Source organism: Coenobita brevimanus, chromosome 28 (genome assembly GCF_032717465.1).
Source record: "Coenobita brevimanus isolate Jiangsu-jjx chromosome 28, ASM3271746v2, whole genome shotgun sequence".
NCBI classification, from domain to species: Eukaryota; Metazoa; Arthropoda; class Malacostraca; order Decapoda; family Coenobitidae; genus Coenobita; species Coenobita brevimanus.
This window is the reverse complement of record NC_136981.1, coordinates 8,297,414-8,317,732: the sequence shown is the minus strand read 5'-3', so window position 1 is coordinate 8,317,732 and position 20,319 is coordinate 8,297,414. Positions and strand designations below refer to the sequence as shown.

General features: G+C 43.7%; 1 protein-coding gene across 1 annotated transcript in view; it reads left to right on the top strand.

The window, feature by feature from the left end:
• Positions 1 to 12,508, top strand: part of LOC145394794 (uncharacterized) — a 54,968-nt gene extending 42,460 nt beyond the window's left edge. The window contains exons 10-16 of the mRNA XM_080268580.1: positions 956 to 1,159; positions 2,015 to 2,316; positions 2,666 to 2,805; positions 3,102 to 5,297; positions 6,221 to 6,506; positions 6,932 to 7,177; positions 9,050 to 12,508. Of these exons, the coding sequence (XP_080124706.1) occupies positions 956 to 1,159; positions 2,015 to 2,316; positions 2,666 to 2,805; positions 3,102 to 5,297; positions 6,221 to 6,506; positions 6,932 to 7,177; positions 9,050 to 9,753 (4,078 nt within the window). The 3' untranslated portion in view covers positions 9,754 to 12,508. The remainder of the gene's footprint in view (positions 1 to 955; positions 1,160 to 2,014; positions 2,317 to 2,665; positions 2,806 to 3,101; positions 5,298 to 6,220; positions 6,507 to 6,931; positions 7,178 to 9,049) is intronic.
• Positions 12,509 to 20,319: the final 7,811 nt, after the last annotated feature.

Sequence of the window (20,319 nt, the reverse complement as noted above, 5' to 3'; positions counted from 1 at the left end):
AGATGCGGAGTGAGGAAGTCTGTAGACACCAGAATCGAAGAGAGTGTATTGAGATGGTATGATCATGTGGAAAGAATGGATAGCAACATAGTGGTGAAAGAGCTATATCTGAGCGAATTTGAAGGAAGGAGGAGGTGAGGTAGGCCAGGGAGAAGGTGGAGAGATATGGTGGATGAGTGTGTGAGGAAGAGAGATAAGGAAGTTGGTGAATCTAGGGGACATGCAAGAGATCAAGCTGGCTGGATGAATGTTGTGAGAAGTGCATGATCAGGGATTCGGCACCCCATTTTAACGTGACAGCATCCAGATTGACTCTATCGGATATGTTTAGCCTATGCGAAGCTACAGAATTTGGTGAATGTTTTTGGCGTATCAGATTGAGCCAGGATTCTGGGGGCTTGAATGATGAGTGAATGGAAGCGTGGCCCATTGGATTGGGCAAACTTGGGCTTTTGGACATTGCTACTCCTCACCCTGCTGTAGAGTGGGGAAGGAGGTCCGGATGATGATGATGATCAATTAAATTACAGTTCCACATCATTGTCTTGGCATCAGTTGCATTAGACTTAATGTAAGTCAGGTTTGAGTTGTAATGATTGATATCAGATAATTAATCCAAGATATCTTGGAACAGTTTGCTGAGATATTTAGAGAAATATCTTTATTAACAAATCACTGGTGCTGGGGAGGGATGCTTTCATTGGGTGGAACTGATATAACTTGGTCCTACAACTCAGTCCCTATCCTCTGAAAAAAGGATGTTGGACTGCAGGGGAAGGGCACCTTCAGTCAGCAGTCCACTGGGTTCATGCTCAGGTGAGCCGGGGCCCACAACTGTAGGCTTTTTTCTCTCTCTCTCACTAGGAATTAGAATCATGAAATTATGATGGTAACTTTATTCCATTAGGAGTTATGTTTATCCTTCCTGTCATTGCATGTATTGTTTCCCATGCAGGAAGAAGGGGCGAGGGAAGGGAAGTCCTCAGAAACGATCAGGCAGCGGACATCGTGTCGACTCAACGGCCTCAGAACTGACCGGGGATGAGAGCAGCTGTGCCTCTGTGGGCCTCACCTCCCCTGGAGGTGGCGGTGGATCTGAGACAGGACCACTTTCCTTCAGCTCACCACCACAGGGCTCATCTAATGCACTGGGCTTCAGGTGAATAATGGGTGTAAAGTTGAGCAGGTGGAAAGGAAGGAGAGGCAGGTAGAAAGGGAGCAAGAAAGCAAAAGCAGATGATTATACCCTTGAGGTAAAGCCAGAATTTGAGGTCGTAAATGGGGATTGAATGAATGTTTGGCCCATTTCACTGGGCATGCTATTGAGAAGCTGTGTCTCATGTGGTTCCGTTTCTTGCTTTCTGGGCCCTGCCTTACCCCATTTGTGGATTGGGAAAAGAGGTTGGGAGAATGATGATGACAACATCCAGATTTCTGTTGGTTATGGGATGTTCAGTGGTTGTTTGTTCAGGAGTTAAAGTCTTCAGTGTGTTTGTGTGTGTTGGTTGCATGTGCATTGTCATCAGTGATACCAGTGATGTATAGCTATGACTCATTTTTATTTTAGGGACCTGGGTTTATCTCTGTGTAGTCAGTATGAATAGAAGGGGAGAGGCTGCCTGTGATCTGTCCTTCCCTCCCAACAAGAAAACAGGTGTAGATCTTCATGTAGTGTTGCATGTGTCTTGGAGAACTTAATGTAGCGTTGCATGTGTATTGGTGCAGTTATATTTTGTTTGTACAGGAATTAGACCAGTCCTTCAAAGAGCAATGGACACTGATTGTAAACTGCTTCCTGGTGTGTTTGCTTGATTGCTGTAGCCACATTTGAAGGTGATGAAGATTAGGAAAGGTCTGGTCTGTCAGTAAGGAGTTACAGCCATTAAGCCATACAGGTGTTTATATTGGTTGATGATTCCGATTCTCCATGAGGCGTCTGTTGGGGGAAGAAGGTTTACAAACGTGGTAATAACGTTATTATTTATTTTATTTATTAGTTTTTCCTTGTTGCCAGGTTCCCCAAGACCAAAAAGGCATTGATGAATGAGTGGCTGAGTGAGAATGTGGATCCAGTGGTACCTGGTGGAGGCTCAACAGGGAGTGTAGAGCCAGCAACTGGAGTGCCCACCTGCTACATGAGATCCCCCGCCACCCCCCTACGCCGCCCTTCCCTAACCCAGGTCCCCCCTACATCCATGGCTGGCCCTGACCTGCCCGGGGGATCAGCCAAGAAGCGGTGGCTGCGGCAGGCCATCAGTGAGGAGACAGACCCCACCTTACTTAATGGCCTTTGTCCCAGCCCCAACAGCAGGCCAGGTGGGTTGCACTGCTTTATATCAGAGGCTGCCACATGTTGGTAGCCATAGTCTGCCATCTATGACCTTCTTTAATGCCTTATCTCGTCTGTGCATCAGTTCTACCATAGTGCATTATATCAGCTCTGCCTCAGTTTGTATTTCATTCCAGCCCACTTTTTCCTTCCATCAGCTCATAATCTTTCTCTCTTCTCCAGATCTTCCATTGTCTTGATTTGTGTCATGTAAGATGGGTTGAAATTCCAAAATTCAACTTTTAGTGTACTGAAATGTGATATTATAGCATGGGTTATATATATACGGTATATAATTATTAAATTTCTAGCCAGAGACTCAACATTTGTACACAGATTCTCCCACCTCTGACTACATCACTCCACTGAAGAAGCGTCGACTGGCACGAGAGTCCATGTCCTCTGAGCTGTCCTCCACCCCGCCCTCCACCCCCGTCCACTCTGCCAGCATGGAGGAGGAGAAGACCATCGATGAAGTAGGTGGCTGGGCAGCTTTGTGACTTCCACCGTTCTTGTCGACCAGAAATAGTAACAAAATTCACCCTACCAACACATGGGAGCTTAACAGAGTTTGTGTACCAGTTACTTCATTTTTGTGTTTTACATATTGTAATGGCAGCTTATATTGCATCATTGTCACTCACTGTAGATCTTATACACTGAGCTTGGTCTTCACATTGTTGAACTTGAATTTAGTCATTTACTTTCCATGTGGTGGCTTTTCCCAAGTGTTTTGCTTACTCTCATTTTTTCTTCCTTTTAATTTCATCAGATGGAAGCAGAGATGGCAGAAGAGGACTTGTCTGAGAAACTAAATCCTGGACAGAGTAGCCCAGGACAGGACAGTGGTGGCAGTCCCCAGTCCGCCGCCACTCAGCCCACTCCCGGCACCAACCTCTTCCGAGCCTCGCAGGACACCAGGTTTTTGAGAAGCAATCAGGAGGCGGGAGACGAGGCTGATGACGAGAAAAATGAGAAGAGTTTTTTAGGTATTGGAGAAATGAGTCGGTTAAGAAGTAGGAGATGTAAAGCAGAGACAAGTCCAGTTAGGGGACGTTACCCAGGAAGCAAGAGGTCAAAGGAAGTTCACTATGTGGAAGATGATGAAGATGAGGAGGAAGAGGAAGATAATGAGGAAAAAGATGTGGAAATGGAGAGCAATGATAGGGTGGCGAGAAACAGAAGGGATGTCAAGGCGAAAAATGAACGAAAGCAGGTTACTCAGAGGACTGCACGGAAGCCAGCAGCAAAAAGAGGGAAGAGGCAGCAGACAAAAAGGGGCAGGGCCAGTGTGCAGACCAGAACTAGACAGAGTGAGACTAGACGAAAGGCACAGAGATGTGAAAAGCGAGAGGAGGAGGAGGAGGAGGAGGAAACTGTTGAAGTTACTGATGATGAAACAAAGACTAAAAAAGATGTCAGCATAAAAAGTGAAGGGGAGAATGCAAAAGGAGTTATTGAAAAAGTAGAAGCAAAGCAGGAAGTAACAGTCAAAGCAGAGCCAAAGGAAGAGGATGAAAGAGAGGCATGTGAGGTAAAAGACGTGTCTGAAAAGCCCGAGATAAACTTGGAAAGAGAAGGAGTGACTATCAAAGTAGAGCCAAAGGAAGAGAAAGAAATTGGAAAGAATGCTTGTGCAAAAGACACTTGTTCAGATATGGCTGGTGCAAACTCAGAAGCATTAAAAGATGTGAAGAAGGCAGACATAGAAACAGCAATGAATCCCAAAGTGGAGAATGAACAGAACAAGAATAGCAGAGGAGATGGTGATGTAGAGGTGGAGAAGAAAGGAAGTAAAGAGGAATTTGAAGTATCTAGTGTGCAAAAACCCATTGAGGGAAAGATATGCAAAGACCAGACTTTGTTAGAGGACATTACGCCATCACTTAAGGCGGAGGTAGATAATAAAACCAGCCCCTGGAGAGAAAATATTAAGGCTGAAGCTGTTGAAGATAAGAAAGAGCAGCCATCTGAGGGAGAGAGGGCAGTGACTACAGAGAATACGGAATGGAAGGAAGAAATGGAATCGGAATACAAGACAGAATGTAAAAAAGAAGATCAGAATAGCAGTCAAGATTGCTCCTCCCCCAAGGCTCCTGAAGGAAACTTGGAATCTGCGAGTATAAACGAAGATGTAAGTGACAAGGCAGGCAGCTACGTACAAGAACGGCAAGCAGAAGACAATAAGACTGTGGTACAAAAATCAGAAGGTGAGACTGTAGAAAGGCAGGCAGGAAAACAGGAGACTGGGGAACAGGAATCAGAAGAATTGGCATCTGTTGGAAAGAAGGTGGAAGACTCAGATGCTTTAGAGTTGCCTAGAAATCAGCAAGAGGATGCAAGAACACCTGGAAAGATGTTAGAGGATGAAACAGAAGAACAGAGAGTGAATGAGGTGGTAAAAGAAGAGACAGCCATGAAGCTGGAAGAAGACGTTAGACAGGAGACAACAGAACAAAATAACGGACAAGAGTTTGATGTTGGTGAAGCAGATGTACATAATGAGGGGTTAAGGCAGGAGAAAACTGATGAAGACTGTGGCCCTGACACTAACATTTCACCCACTTCTCCGCACAGCACTCCATCTCCCTCACCCCGATCACCAAGAGATGTTTGTGAGAGTGAGGGGCCAAAGGAATGTGGATCATGCACCCAAGATATGTCTCGTGGTCCCAGAACTCCCGAAGGACCTGCCCCAACCAGTCCCGACAGCTCCCTTCCCTCACCGTGTTCCATCCCACCAAGTGAGTTGCTTTCCCAGTTGCCCAACCCTGCCTCACACTCTGGAGAAGAGGAACTGGAAAGAGAGCATTCCCCTGAGAGAACTTGGAGAGGTAATGGGAGGGGACCTTGTACACCCCCATCCCCGCCACCACCAACTCAGCGTCAAGAGGATGGGGAAGAGGAGCCTCAAGAGGAAGGAGGTGCCCCACAGCCACAGCCCAAACCTGCACCTGTGAAGAGAAAGGTGAGTTGGGACACGTGAATACTTTTTAGCCATGTCAGCATAGCATTACGTATACACAGTATCGGTAATGGGCTGAAAGATTTTAAATTGTCAAGAATTAGCTTTTTTTGTTAGGCTAAAAAAAAGGCCATTAGGATACTAATTTCTGGAGTTTTTCATATTATTTATTGTTAATTTATCCTTGTGTTTTTAGTCATTCCTTCCTTCTTGTGTTCCCTGTGTCCCTCTTCTTGCCCTTCCAAAAACATCATCATTTTTTACCTCAAACACTACAAGTCCCTGAACATCCATCTTCTTCCAGTCATTATAATTCATCATTACTAACGCTGCTGTTGCCTTTGTTTCTTATGTAGAGGCGGGTCCTGTTATACGAGCATCTGCTACACAAGATGGTATGAGAATGGCAATTTAGACCCAAATTCAATGATGCGAGCACAATCAGTTAGCCTGACTCTGTTTTCCCCATAAATTATGTACTCTTATATGAGTTTTCACTATCCTGTTTTTCATTCCGTTATTTGAGTTTTCATCATCCAAGGAGTCCTCCATTAACATATCCTTGTTGTACTGTAATGGCCCAAAATTGCCTTCTCTCCTTCATGAGAGCTGAGTTGTAACATTAGATTAATACTAGAATATGATGTTAATTATGTGAAGTGTTCTTGAAAGGATGTAGAGCTGTAGTATTGTATTTTTCTACTACTGAGGTATGTGAAATAAGCTGCAAAAGGAATGAAAATGTGGGCCAAGTTAGAGTAAAACCTGTTTAATAGGATACTGATCTGTGTACTGATTTTGGAATTTTGGTGACAAGATGCTACAGTACAGAAATATTAATACTTTACATATCTTTTGGTGGAAAAAATGTTAAGATGGTGATGATTAATATTTATAAATATTGACTGTCACTCTTTCACTTTTAGCTCTCCATCTTGGAATACCGAAAAAGGAAGAGTGTGGGGGGTGAGGGTGAGGGAGGGCGGGAGAGGTGTAGAACATCTGCTTCACCTCCACCACCCTCATTTGCCTCACTTCATCCTGGTACATCCTCCACTGGGCTAGCCTCCACCCCACCATCATTGTCCTCCCCACTGGGTGGTTCTGATGGAGACTCCTCCCCAGACCTGCCCCTCTCCCCACTGCCCACCATCACCTTCCCTCCATCACCACCCAGGCCTGGGGAATGCACCAAGCGGGAGGACAAGAAAGGTTAGTGTTATAGCATTATGTTGCATTTAGAGTACAGTAGTGTTGATGGGAATATTAGTACTGTAGTTGTGTGCTTGTGTGAAGGTGGAGAATAATGAATACAGTAGCAATCATGTTCTTAAGCCGTTTAGAGAATCCAAATGTTAGAATGACTGTGTGTCCTGTGTCACTGGCCGTGCTTTTGCCAGTTGTCCCACGAATGTGCTTTCTTTTTATTTATTTGTTTACTTATCATTACCCCATCATTTTAGATGGGAATAAAGGGTTGGGATAATGCTCATGATGATGAAAGAGGATTTTGTTGTTTCACAAGTCACATCATTTTTAAGATGTGCTTGTGGAGTGCTGCCTTGTAGCAGTGAGCACACAATTTATTTTCACCACATGTCAGTCCTGGTTGCTTACCTAATCTATTGTATTTGCAGAATTGGGTGTATGTGGGAGTGGTATTGTAGAAAGCTTAAAGGGTAACACAGCCATGGCCAACACCCCAGACTCTGCTCCTACCACAGCCATGGCCTCTCCCATCATCCCTCCTGCTCCAGGACCCACTCCGGAGGTGAGGTGGAATGCAGCCCCAACCTTGCTCGAGAGGCAGAGGGAAAATTTAACTGCACGTCTCCGTAGGGAGTTTGGCCTTTGTCTGGCAGATGAGGAGGAGGATAAAATAGGTGAGTCATGAATACAACTGGGTAGTAATGATGATGATGATAAAGCAGGTGAGTCAGGAACAGGGTAGAGTAATAGTGATGGGAAGAATGTTGGTGCTATATTTTTTTTATATATTTTTAGAGCTCTGAAGCAGATAAAGTTATAAATTTGATTATATATATATATATATATATGGCTACTGCACATTGACTTAGGACCTCCCCCACAAGGTATTAAAAAACACAGAAATCATAGTATATCACAATGTTTGTTCATGAAATGCCATTCATTAATATGAAATCATGTTTCCCTTGTTTTTCAGGACCAGTTGGATGTGTTTTGGCATGGAATCACTTAGAACTTTAAAGTAATCTAAGGACATTTCTTTGCACCAAACATTTATCAGTTCAGTCTTGAGGTTGTCCAGATTGGGTGTCTTCTCTGCCATGATTTTCTTCATCTTTACCCAGCATTTTTCTATTGGATTTAGATCTGGACTGTTGCCAGGCCAGTCGTGGACCTCAATCCGATTATCCTGAGGCCATTTTGTCACCTTTCTTGACTTGTGACATGGAGCTGAATCATGTATGAAAAAGTTGCATCCCCTGAAGAGCATAAAAGTTTAACAAATGATCTTTCAGAACTTGAATGTACTGGCCACCATCCTTGAGGAAAGTAGAGGCCTCCCCTTCCCATTTCACCTGAGAATCACCCCCATACCATTACTGATTGTTGGTGCTTAACAGTCAGCACTGTGTACGCAGGGTCGTATCGACTACGGGAGGCAGAGCGACGAACCTTGGCAGAACGCACCGGGAACACTTGAAATGTGCTTTCATTGGAAAACAACTTTTCTCCACTCATCCAAAATCCGGTATGCTTACTTCTTGGCAAACTGAATGTGCTGCTTCGTCATGCAGTCAGTGAGAAGCGGTTTCTTGGCTGCAGTGCAGCTTAGCAAACCTAGCTCCTTCTGCAAGCGGTGTTGAGTAGTTCAAATTGAGACATCTTGTAACAGCTGGGAATGCATTCTCTTCAATTCTGCTGCTGCAGTCGAGGATTCTTGATTACTTCCCTCTTCAGAAGCTATCTGTACTTCTGGAAGTCGTTGTCCTCTTTCCACCGCCATGCTCGTGCTCAGGTATGACATCACGTGGCAGGCCGCGTGCTGCAGCAAGAATCTTCATGATGGCTGACTTTGCGCGTCCAGCACATTCACAAATTGTGTTGATAGGGACATTATCCTGCCTCCATGCAGTGATACGGACCCTCTCATCCCTTGAGCAGTACTTTTCAGGCATGACAACTCGACTCAAGGAAAATAACAGGACAAACAGTAATGCATACGAAAAAAGAGGGAGGTGCAAGCTCGGAGCGACGGGAACTTATGCTCCCCCTCTTGCTTCTGGGCAAACACTGACGTGCTGAGTGTTTCACCACCTCCTGACAACACCAGAGGAATTGCCAGTTACTTCTTGTCCAAAAAATTCACTTGGTAGAGGTGGAAACACAAAGCAAAGACAGACAACTCTTCCATAGTAATTCTGTGTGTGTAGGTCCTAAGTCAGTTTGCAGTGAGTGTATATATATATATATATATATATATATATATATATATATATATATATATATATTTTACAGAGTACCAAAAGTGTCTTTAGCTCTACTTCAGTTTTTGATGGGTTTTGCATATAGCCCTGCTGTGTTGCTTTGTGTCTGGACTGACAAGACAGTCAGTGCAGGCCTGTTTATTCCCAGATACACAAAGTACTGTACATGGACTTTGAAGACTTAACATTTTGTCCTTATGTGATAATGTGTTTAATGTAGTGAGGTAGTGTTTATTGTTGTGGATTGCAATGCATAATAACCATGCTGAAATTTTTGGACAGAGTGTGAGGAGCGGGGCCACCGTCGTCATAAGGATCGCACCCTGCCGCCACCACCACCACCTACTGCCCCTCCCAAGAATTCCATCTACCATGGCCGGCCAGTGACTGTACAGAAAGTGATGAGACCACCTGGCCGAACAGGGATGACTGCAGCTGCTGGTGTGCCTGTACAGGGTTTGAGTGCAAGTGGGGGAGGGAAGATGACTACTCCTGCCCAGCCTTACTCTGGGCCTACACCCCCACCCTGCAGACCTCTACCCAGTCACCTACCTGGCCCCAGCCCTCAGGGCTTATCTCCACCATCAGTCGTCTTGACTTGCCCCTCCCAGCCCTCCCAGCTCCCAACCCCACTTGCTGGTTCTGGCCATGTTCCCCTACCAGTTCCCCCACCCAGAGTACCTGGCCCAGGCCTGCCTGTATCTCACAGTCTGGGGCCCTCCCGACCCCTTGTAGGGCTGCAGCCGGTGTGCATTGAGTACACTCGGCGGCCTCGGGGAAAGTACAGTAATGTTGAATCAAGTGTGGGACTCTCACTCTTCACTTCTACTCATGTGGCTCCCCCACCCCCACCACCACCACAGCCACCACCTCCCCCAGCAACTCAGACAATCCCTTACTCTTCTCAGGGAGAGGGATGCCATGCACATGGGGGACAGAGAGGGGCAGGAAACAACGAGGGGGAGCAGGGGGCGAGGGTGTCGTGATGGTGGGCCGACACACACACTGTAACTTGCACCTCCCCTCTCTCACATGAGTCCCAGTCAGCAATTGTTGGTGAGGCTGGGCCAACTCCCCTTGTGGGCCACATGATTCTGTAGTAATGTGGCTTCATCCACAAATCATCTCTCTTCATCCCATATGCCTGGTGTGACTGCACCTCACTGTGCCCCCTTGGTACCACTACACTCCACTTTCCTACACCCAGTGTAACCCTCTGCTACTACACTCAGTGTAGTGACCCCTCCCCTAATGACACCCAGTGTGCTGCCCTCCCAGTCACATTACTACTATATCCCAGTGTGGCCCAGCCTCACATCATTTATGTATATTGTTGGAAAGCTTTGTATGTATCTATAGTATTTTCATGCATACTATATATGCCCTTCATCCATTCCTTATTTCCAATTTGTTAAGTTTTACTTAGCATGCCTTTCTAATCTATTTGTTTTGGAAAAGTACAAAATAATATTAGGTTCTTTCTTCCTTTAAAAAAGTATGATGGGCTCCCAAAACTTTTCCTATAAACAGCCCACTAAACTGCCAGAGGAAGTGTGGTGCTGGTGTGAGTGAGACGAAGCCTCTTTGGCTCACCCTCACTCACGCTGCTCCCTCAGTCTTCTCTAACACACCAGTACTACTCATCCTTTCAGCCACAAGATTTATCATGACATTTTATCATGTAGATGTGCAACAAAACTTGACATTTTGAAATTTGGAGGAAGTAAAAAGCACAACAACTTTGATTCATCTTTTGTCTCCAGTATGAAGCAAGATGTCTGCTGTTGCAGCCTTGTCACAAAGCCACACTTCTGAAGCATTGCAGGAAGCAGAACTCAAGAGTTCCCTATTATAGCACCTCCAGGCATCACTATCAGTGACAGTGTTTAATGTGTAAAATACTTGTAGATGACTTATACTTCTGTTGTACATTGCTTCAACCTTGCGGGGAAAGTGCTGTATTAGATGTACATAAGCAATTATTTATGAGATACCCGAGGGTGGGAGGAGGGCGGTGAAGGCGACTAGACGAATCTCTCATTCACACCGGCACCTGTATTTATGTTTCATGTACATAGATTGTTGGGAAAAATGATATTTTTTATTTTCTCTGTTCTCGCTATATTGTGTATGAAGACATTACCCACGTTCAATTATATGACTTTTTAGTGATATCTTTTACTACGAGGAATAATGTCCAGTAGATGTTGAGAAAGGAAGCTCTAGTTGAAATTATTGTACGATTAATATGGATATACAAATCTTTTTATTTTATTTTTCCATTGCGGAGGATACTGTGTTGTAGCGTCGATGTTTCACGGTTGAGCGCTAGACTAAGCATAACGTATACACAAGTCCCATGCTGGGGTGAACCAGGAGTGTCGCAGCGGCCTGTGTCCTATCATCTACTCGTTAAACTTCCCGCATCAACGCATTTCCATTCATATTCTCATCTTCATAAAACCTCCTGCATCTACTCATTTCCATATATATTGTCATCCTTATCACATCTCCCTTATCAACTCATTTCCATATGTATTCGCATCGTCATTAAATCTCCTCATCTAGCTGCTCCCATGTGTATTCTCATCCGTTTTGTGTGTTCTTATTCATGTAATCACTTAGAGCATATTGTCATTCATTATACACCCAAGAATTATTGCTTCTCCACATCCGTCATACAGTCATGTTTGTGTGTATCCTCATCCTTTTTGTGTACATTCTTATTCATGCATTCACATACATTCTTAACCCTGTTCACACCCAGGATAATTATTATATACTTATGTATGACACGTCTATTAACATGTATAATCATCTCACCTATTCCTACTCATGTTGTTTTTTCTCATGTTCTTATTGCTTTTTATCCTCACATTTCCATAATCTGTCATTTATCATCCAGACTTTGTTTACTTGCTGCTGTCTTTTCATGCATCTTCATTCATCACGTTTCTCATACATAGGGTAAAGTTTCATCAGCTGGCATTACAATTTTCATTTCATTTTTGTAATACTTTTTTTTTTTTTTGCTTCCATTGCAAATGTTGTATCCCTTCCTTCCCTGTATATTCATCCCAACTTACTCTGTCTTTGTGCCCTTGTATATCTTGCTTTGTGCTTCTCATCTTCATCTTGTCTTTTAACCCTTTTTGAACCTTTTGTCTTTGCGTACAGTTTTCCTTTATCGTCTCTCGCTTCTTTCATACTGTTTCAGTCCATTTCCTCTGCTTTGTGGATCTCTTCGTGCTTCTCCCATTAACTTTGTATTTTCATCTTTTTCATACGTTTTTATTGTTCCTTTCCTCTCTCTTCTTGCATAAAGGAGAGGGGGGTCTCATTTTTCGTGTCCCTCTCGACCCTTCCCTTTATCTACCAGTGGGAGAGGCATTGTTTTTCACCTGCCTTCTCTTACCTCAGTAGATGGAGGAAGGGGAAGGGATTTCACTTTCCCCCTCCACCCACCTCTGCCAGAATGGAGGAGATGGGGGGAGGGGGCCTAACACGGTACCTGGCTGACACAGTGTCGTGGCGGCCTCGCGGGGCAACGCCCGTCATTGGACACAAACTATGTAAACAAAAGGCTCATTTAAATTTAAGACTAACCTGAATGTTGAAGAAAACCTGACACATTGTTGTACACAAAAGTATAACAATATTTTTTGGTGTACATATGCCTATGTCTTGTACAAAGAATGGTAGCATTAAATGATTTGGATATGAATAAACTTACCATGTGCAGGGTATATTTTCTTTTTCCTGGGTGTACTGTGGAGAGTGAGTAGCAAGTCCTCTCCCCTTTGTAGATAACGTTCTGTTCGTTTCGTTTCATTTATAAAGACTCCATCATGCTCAAATGTGTCGGCCTTGGTCACCTAACGGCGGCTCTCCACACTTCGATTTGTGGCAGCCTCCCCTTCGTATTAGTTTAATGAGAGTTACATAAATTTATCGACGTTATCATGCTGCTGTTAAAGCACCAAGGGCTGTACACATTTTTGATATCGAACTATACATCATCTCCACCAGGAACCACTTTATACATTATATCCTCAGCTTTCCTTCCCGACACTCAGTTTGGTCAAAGTGCAGGTTACCATTTCAGTACCGTCGAACTGGTGTTCCCAAATAGGGGTGAATCCTGCCCCCCTCCCACCCCCCTGCGCTTCTAGTACAATATTACTGCTTCTACGACGACCATTGCTTTCAGTACTTCGGAAGTGGTATTGTAGGCACAGCAGCTTTGTTCATTATTTTGTGAAGAATATCCCCCCCTTTTTTTTAATTGAAGAGGCTAATGAAAGCTATCTGATTTTTTTTTTTTTTTTTTTTAACGGCTCAATTTTTGTCCCTTTACAGCTTATTTCCAGTAGCTCAATGGCAGAATAAGGTAATACTACGGCTCAACGTTCTTTCCATAGCGCTTCGTGACGCATCTGATTTCAGTTTAATCATGCTGTAACGGTATTCATGATGGCCATGGCAGTTTCCCGCCATGATGTGAACGGAGTATATATTATTTCGATGTGTTTCCTAAGCTGGGTAAATTAAGCTATCTGTTACCAGACGCATCAATCCCATAAGGGGTGGCCATAAGCAAATCGCTTCCATGTCGTCCTGTACCCCGCTTATTTCACTGCCCTTCCCCAGCTCGCACCCCCGTCTCTCATATACCTCTCTATCCCTCCATCTCATCCTTGACCTCCCCCTCCCTCTCCCTCTCTCCACTCCATCCCTCCATCTCATCTTCTGCCTTCTCCTCCACCTCGCACATACTCTCTCCTCATTAGTCTCTCGCTCTCCATCCTCTCCACATGGTGGTGAATAAAACTATTAATGACGCCATCGTAGTGAAGGGAGCCATAGCCGTAGCTTTGAGAACCGCCAGCCTTCCTCGTTTACCAGCTCAATTGCCCAGTAGCAGTTGTAAACCCAGTGGACTGCAGGAAGCCAGTAAAAATGGCTAGCTTCCTGCAGTCCACCATCCTTCTTTAGTAGGATAGGAAGAGAGTTGAGATACGTATGCTTAACCAAGCGATTAAGCCGCCTGGGTATATCACTGTCAGTACGCGGTTCTCCATCACCCACTTCCCTGACAACCCTTAATTATTATTCTGTCGAATTACGACAAAAGACAGCAGTTATATGTGTATCATCTTTATTGTACGTCTCTTGATACTCTGTTGTCCTGAGGTGGCGTTTAATAAGTAACTGGTCTTAAAAATAGCATGATTCCTAAATTAACCTCTCGTCATTTCTAAGCCATTGAGGCAACGTGGAGGGACGCGGAGGCTGCATGACCCAGACAAGGCTGCCAACATGAATCAACGATTAGTCACAATTAATTCGTGTTGACAATATTAATAAGCAAGCTTATACAACTCAGTGGTATCAAATAATGCTGTCACAATAATGTTGTGTGTTATTTAAGAGGACTGGGAAGCCATAAACAGCTTAAAAGCTGCAATAGTTAAGTTTGATCGGCAGAGTTGGCAACTATGGTGTCTGCGCAAGTGGTTCTGCGCACTGCCACGTAAGCAACATTGGAGACGCTAACTGCCTGCGGTGGGGCCTTGTATTCTTTTTATTTTGTGCTTTTAAACGCTATGATTATCCTCCCCTCAATTTCGTGCGTCTACGTGTCGGCGAAAATGCAGAGAAGACGGAGGGAGAGAAAGGAGAGGCGAGGAGAAAGAAGTGGCGGCAACAGAGGGGGAAGATGAAGGGAGATTTGAATGAGGTGAGTGGGAGGCTGTTGATGTTAGACGCTGACGGTACCCAGGCACCTCCTGAAATTTTATTCTCACTGTCTCAAGACCCTTTTATATTTAGCTTTGGGGTGGGTTTTTGAATGCGGGAGCCACGGAAGCCTTTCCCAATCTATACCAAATAGCCATCTGGCGCTAATATGTATAAACTAAGGAAAACCATCCTCGTCTTAACTCCTTGAATCCGTTGATGGTTTTTGTAGTTATGTCTGGCTAATTCCTCACACTTTATTATAAGTTGGCTTTATTGCAGGGACTGATGACGGCTGTATGAATACTTCCGTCCTTCCTTCCTTCCAACCTACAGTACCTACCTACCTACCTTCGTACCTACCATCCTTCCTGTCAACCTACCTTCCCTCCATCCTTCCTTGGTATGTTCTTCCCTACCTACCAACCTACGTACCTTCCTTCCTCCCAACCAGTATATCTATAATCTAACATTTTACATGCCTTTTTAAAAATCTCGGTAAATTTTCTCATTTTGTCTTCCTATATGTGTATATTATCAACCTATATCTCTATCCTTGTCTTCGTACCAACTTGTCTGTCTGACTCCCTGTACGTATCAGTCCGTACCTACCTGCCTGTTTACCAGATCTACCTACCTACCTCTCAGTTTCAAAATATCTATTCAGTTTACCTGTCTGTCGGCCTATAATACCGTATGTATCTACTTACCTATCTGTCTATCAGCATTTATCAACTTATCTACTTACCTTTTCCCTGCCCAACTATCGATATTTCATTATCTACCTACCAACCTATGTATCTATCTATCATTCCACCTATCTACCCATCTATCAGTAGCCGGTTTATTACCGGATGAAAAGGGGTTGAAGCGCATGTCTTGTTTCACTTATGCATTTATTGGTTTCAGTTTCTTGATAGTGCTGCGTTTCAAATGACGGGAGGCCTTCTAACACCTCTTCCTTGGCGATTTATTTTACTACGCCTCAGCTTTTTTTTTTTTAATTTTTTACAGATTAATATACAAAGGAAAAACAAATTAAATAAAAACAAATCCATACGCCAGATTACAGGTGTCCTCCATTCATAAGAAATTAACCGTTGGACTTGAAAATTTGAATTTTTTATTATCGACACGGTGTTCATCAATAACAAACTGAAATGTAATTGGATAATAAATTGCTAAGGAAAATGTATTACGAAGTTGCCATACCCACTTTGAATATGGCCGATACAGTTTTTAGTAGCTATTTCTTTACTTTCAAAAATGACTACGCCCGCGCGCGCAAAGGGAAAGGTGGATGTTTTATGTGTGTGTGTGTAATTCACCACCGAGTCGGTCAGTATCACTTGATGGTCGTGATCGTCAGCTTTTACCCTCCCGGAAAGGAGCTAAGAGCTCATATAGTCCGATCTAAGGGCAAGGCTGTGACCTTCACACACCCGTCCCCTTGCTCAAGGGGGACAGTAACCACCCACTTCATCAGTGAAACTTTTCGCAACCTGAGCGAGTCGCGAACTCCCGTCCACCAGTTGGCAAGCGGGAACGTTACCACTGCACCAGCGAGCGGGGTGTGTGTGTGTGTGTGTGTGTGTGTGTGTGTGTGTGTTTGTACAGGTGTGAGTAATTACATGTCATTAATTAGTTGCTTACCTGCCTGCTACAGCAATTAAAGTTGTATAATAATTACGGGAAGAATTTCTCTCTCTCTCTCTCTCTCTCTCTCTCTCTCTCTCTCTCTCTCTCTCTCTCTCGTAATTGCGGATGGTTATGCAATGAAGAATGTATTGCCTCCGTTTTTGCCGCCATTTTTTTTGCCCGACCCATTATTACGGCGTATAAACAATAACGGACTAATTTCAGATATTTACACAAGCCATCATTGTGCCTGTATGTTTTTTTGTATTTCATGGACCTTTGTAACAGGTATAGTAATTATTAATCGCTCCCTCTCTTGCGTACATCCCTATTAGCTTTCATGTCTCTTCATTTCAATTCCCAGGCTAAATCTCTTGCCTAACTGGTCGTTTATGTAAATGGTAAATTGGAGTGTATTGACTGTCTACTGGTCAGGTAAGGAGGTTCCCTAACACCTTTTCCTAAACGATTTATTTTTCCAAGGTACATTTCTCCATTTTAGTTACCAAGCTAAATTTACCGCATAACTGGTCAGTGTTAAATTTAAATGGTAAATTGGAGTTTATGGCCCTTACTCTTGTCGGGTAAGGGGGACTCCCTATCACCTCTTCCTTAACGATTTATTTTCCAACCTAATATCCCCTGGTTTGCGTCTTGTCTTCAATATCGACAAAGATTGGAAAAATAATACGAGAATATAATAGCGGAGCTGCAACAGAATTAAATAAGTAAGGATGAGGGGTTTTAAACTTCCTCTCCACACAAGTATATAATAATGCAGCTGAATTAGGAATAAATCGGTAAGGAAGAGGTATTAGTCAGCTTCCTGATCTCCTAAGCATAAAAACGGAGCTGGATCAGATATAAATCGGTAAGGAAGAGGTGTTAGTAAGCTTCCTAACCGTACCAGAATTACCGCCTTTTATTACCACCGATTTAAATGTAAAATCTGAGTCACTCGAATCTTTTTGAAAACGATTTAGATTTTCAAACCATCCCGCATTTATGACTTTACACAACACCTCTGACACCGCTTTTGTGGATGAAATGATTGGATGTTGGGTTGCTTTCTTTTGCCAGGAGGGCCGTGTTTTAGATAATAAAAGCATCAGGGAAGTAAATGATTGATAAACTGTGTGGAAACTCTGGCATCTTTGTTCGAATGACGTCATAAATTCTCTCTCTCTCTCTCTCTCTCTCTCTCTCTCTCTCTCATACTACTGTACTACTTCACATGCTACACATTACTTTCCCAGATTGAGTCATCATTTGTGATTACACTCGCCAGTTAATATTAAACACATCTACAGAGGATAAAGATGAAACAAGGCGAGTTTTCTGTTATCTGATTTTTCCACATGATGACAATTCCCGTGGGGAGGGGGAGGGGGGGAAGAATACAGCCCCCAATATCCCTGCTTGTAAGAGGCGACAAAGTGGGGCCTTTTTGTTTCCAGTTTTTCTCTCTTCACTCTCCTCTTCAGTCCCACCTCTCGATATTTCCGCATCTTTCTCTCTTTACCTTCTCATCTCTTCTACCCACACACTGCATATTTTCTCATCTCTCTTCCCTTACTGTCCTCATCTCTTCTATCCACACTGCATATTTCCGCGTCTTTCCTCACTGTCCTCATCTCTCATGCATATTTCCTCGTATTTTTTCTCTTTACTGTCCTCATCTCTTTTATCCACACTGCATATCTCCGCGTATTTCTTTACTGTCCTCATCTCTTCTATCCACACTGCATATTTCCGCGTATTTCCTTACTGTCCTCATCTCATGCATATATCCTCATATTTTTTCTCTTTACTGCCCTCATCTCTTCTATCCACTCTATGCATATTTTCGCATCTTTCTTCCCTTACTGTCCTCATCTTCTGTCCACACTTTGCGTACTTCCGCGTCTTTCCTTACTGTCCTCATCCCTTCTATCCACACTGCATATTTCCGCATCTTTCTCACTTTACTGACCTCTGCTCATCTTTCCCTCGCCTCTTCTTGATATTTCCGTTTTTCCTCTTGCCGTTAGTTTCCCTCTGCTCCAGTCAGGTTAGACATTTAATTTCCAGACTTAAATAGTGTAAAGGCTTCCCGTAGACGCTCCCTATCCCTCACCTAATCTTAAATCTTTCCTTTGGTTTCCTAATTGTCCTCTACAGCCCTGCCAACTCCTTAATGCACCTTTAGATCTTAACAGTGCCTTATCTTTGCTGTCTGGCACTTGGATTCTCTCTCTCTCTCTCTCTCTCTCTCTCTCTCTGTCTGTCTGTCTGTCTCTCTCTCTCTCTCTCTCTCTCTCTCTCTCTCTCTCACACACACACACACACACACACACACACACACACACACACACACACACACACCTCCTGTATCCACCCTTGCATCACTGGCCACACCCTATGCATGTGTATTAACCTCACGCACATCACACATATGTACACTGCGGCATGTGTGGGTGTGGGTGTAGGAGAGAGAGAGAGAGAGAGAGAGCAGTTATGTGTGAGAGGGGTGGAGTTTTGTGTGTGTGTGTGTGTAAAAGAGAAATACACCCAGTCTCCACATTCTTCTTTTGTCCAACCGTTCTTAAGCTGTTGTTTTTAATATTTTTGCCAATTCTTTAGCTGTATTCGTTCGTGCAAACCCTCTCCAATGCTATAAATGTTTTCTCACGTTCGTCATCGGTATTATTTTATTTTTCCTTCCTCCTCATCGTGGGGAAAAAAAAAAAATCCATTCTGTATATTCCACTTCAGCTGAGGACAAAATATCTATCAACATTTTATCTCAACAATAATGGAAACGAACATAAAATTCTGAAAAGCTAAATGTACACCGACTTTGGCATTACTGTTTCGAAAGTCATCGCTCAGTATGAGTTTTTGTCGTGCTAAGATCGAATTTTATGCCCGGAACTACAATGACAAAGTGTGAACGAACACATTGCGGAAAAATCGAACCATCTGAAACACGCACTAGTAGAGATAGGGGCTTCACTGTCTTTGGGCAGATGTAAAATTTCTTCGGACATACCTAGGACAAGGGTTTCTTTGTTCATAATTAGGGTTGGGGTAGAGTATAAAAATCTACGGACTTTAGGCGCCAAATTTAAATGGATGGTCGGACGTCGAGAGCTTATGAGAGAGAGAGAGAGAGAGAGAGAGTTAACTAATCTATGCCTAACACGCTTCTAATTCAGATAATGGTGGTCACTCCATTATTACTGCCACACCCACCTGGGAGAGGCAGGGGCGGTTAGATGGGAAGGCAGGGTGAGGTAGGGAGAGACAGGGTGAGGAAGAGGAGGTAGAGGGAGGCAGAGGGAGGAAAGGCGAGAGGGGAAGAGAGAGGAGTAGGTAGGGGTGGAATGGTGAGACTAGGGCAGACAAGAGAGAGAGGGAGAGAGTTAAGGCAAAGGAATAGAGCCACTGAGGCAGCGAGTGAGAGAGGATGTTCCGTATGAGGTACAAGGTTCATATAGGATCATATATCACTCTCTTTCTCTCTCTCTCTCTCTCTCTCTCATATTCATACGCATTTTCATTAACACCCATGTTAACCACACACACACACACACACACACACACACACACACACACACACACACACACACACACACACACACACACACACACACACACACACACACACACACAGCTTGGCTCTCGTAGTGTAGATGGAATAAGTAATTTCGTTGCCCCTCTCCCTTGGCGATTTATTTTGTACAAGTATATTACAGTTTCATTTAGTGCGTCGCTCGGACAAATTAAGTCGGTGTAAATAACAGTAAAGAGAAAAATAATGTGTAAATGCAGAATAAATCACTAATAGGACGGTGCTGCGTAGCGTACATTGGTCGCTGAGGGTTGGAAATAACAGCGTGTCATTAGGAGAGATTGTGAGCTACAGGCCAGACGGTACAACACTCACATTGACCCCGTTCACTTTATATCTGTCTTTCTATATCTATATCCAGCTAAATCTGTATGCGTGTGTGTCTATGCCGTCCTTTCAGTCTGTATCTAACTCCTATCTATCTGTCTATCTATCTCTATCTGTCTATCTATACACATTTTATACATGTATGTTTTATATATTATACTCACATCTGTGCGTCTCTCTCTCTCTCTCTCTCTCTCTCTCTCTCTCTCACCATCATTTTTACCCCATACCTTTT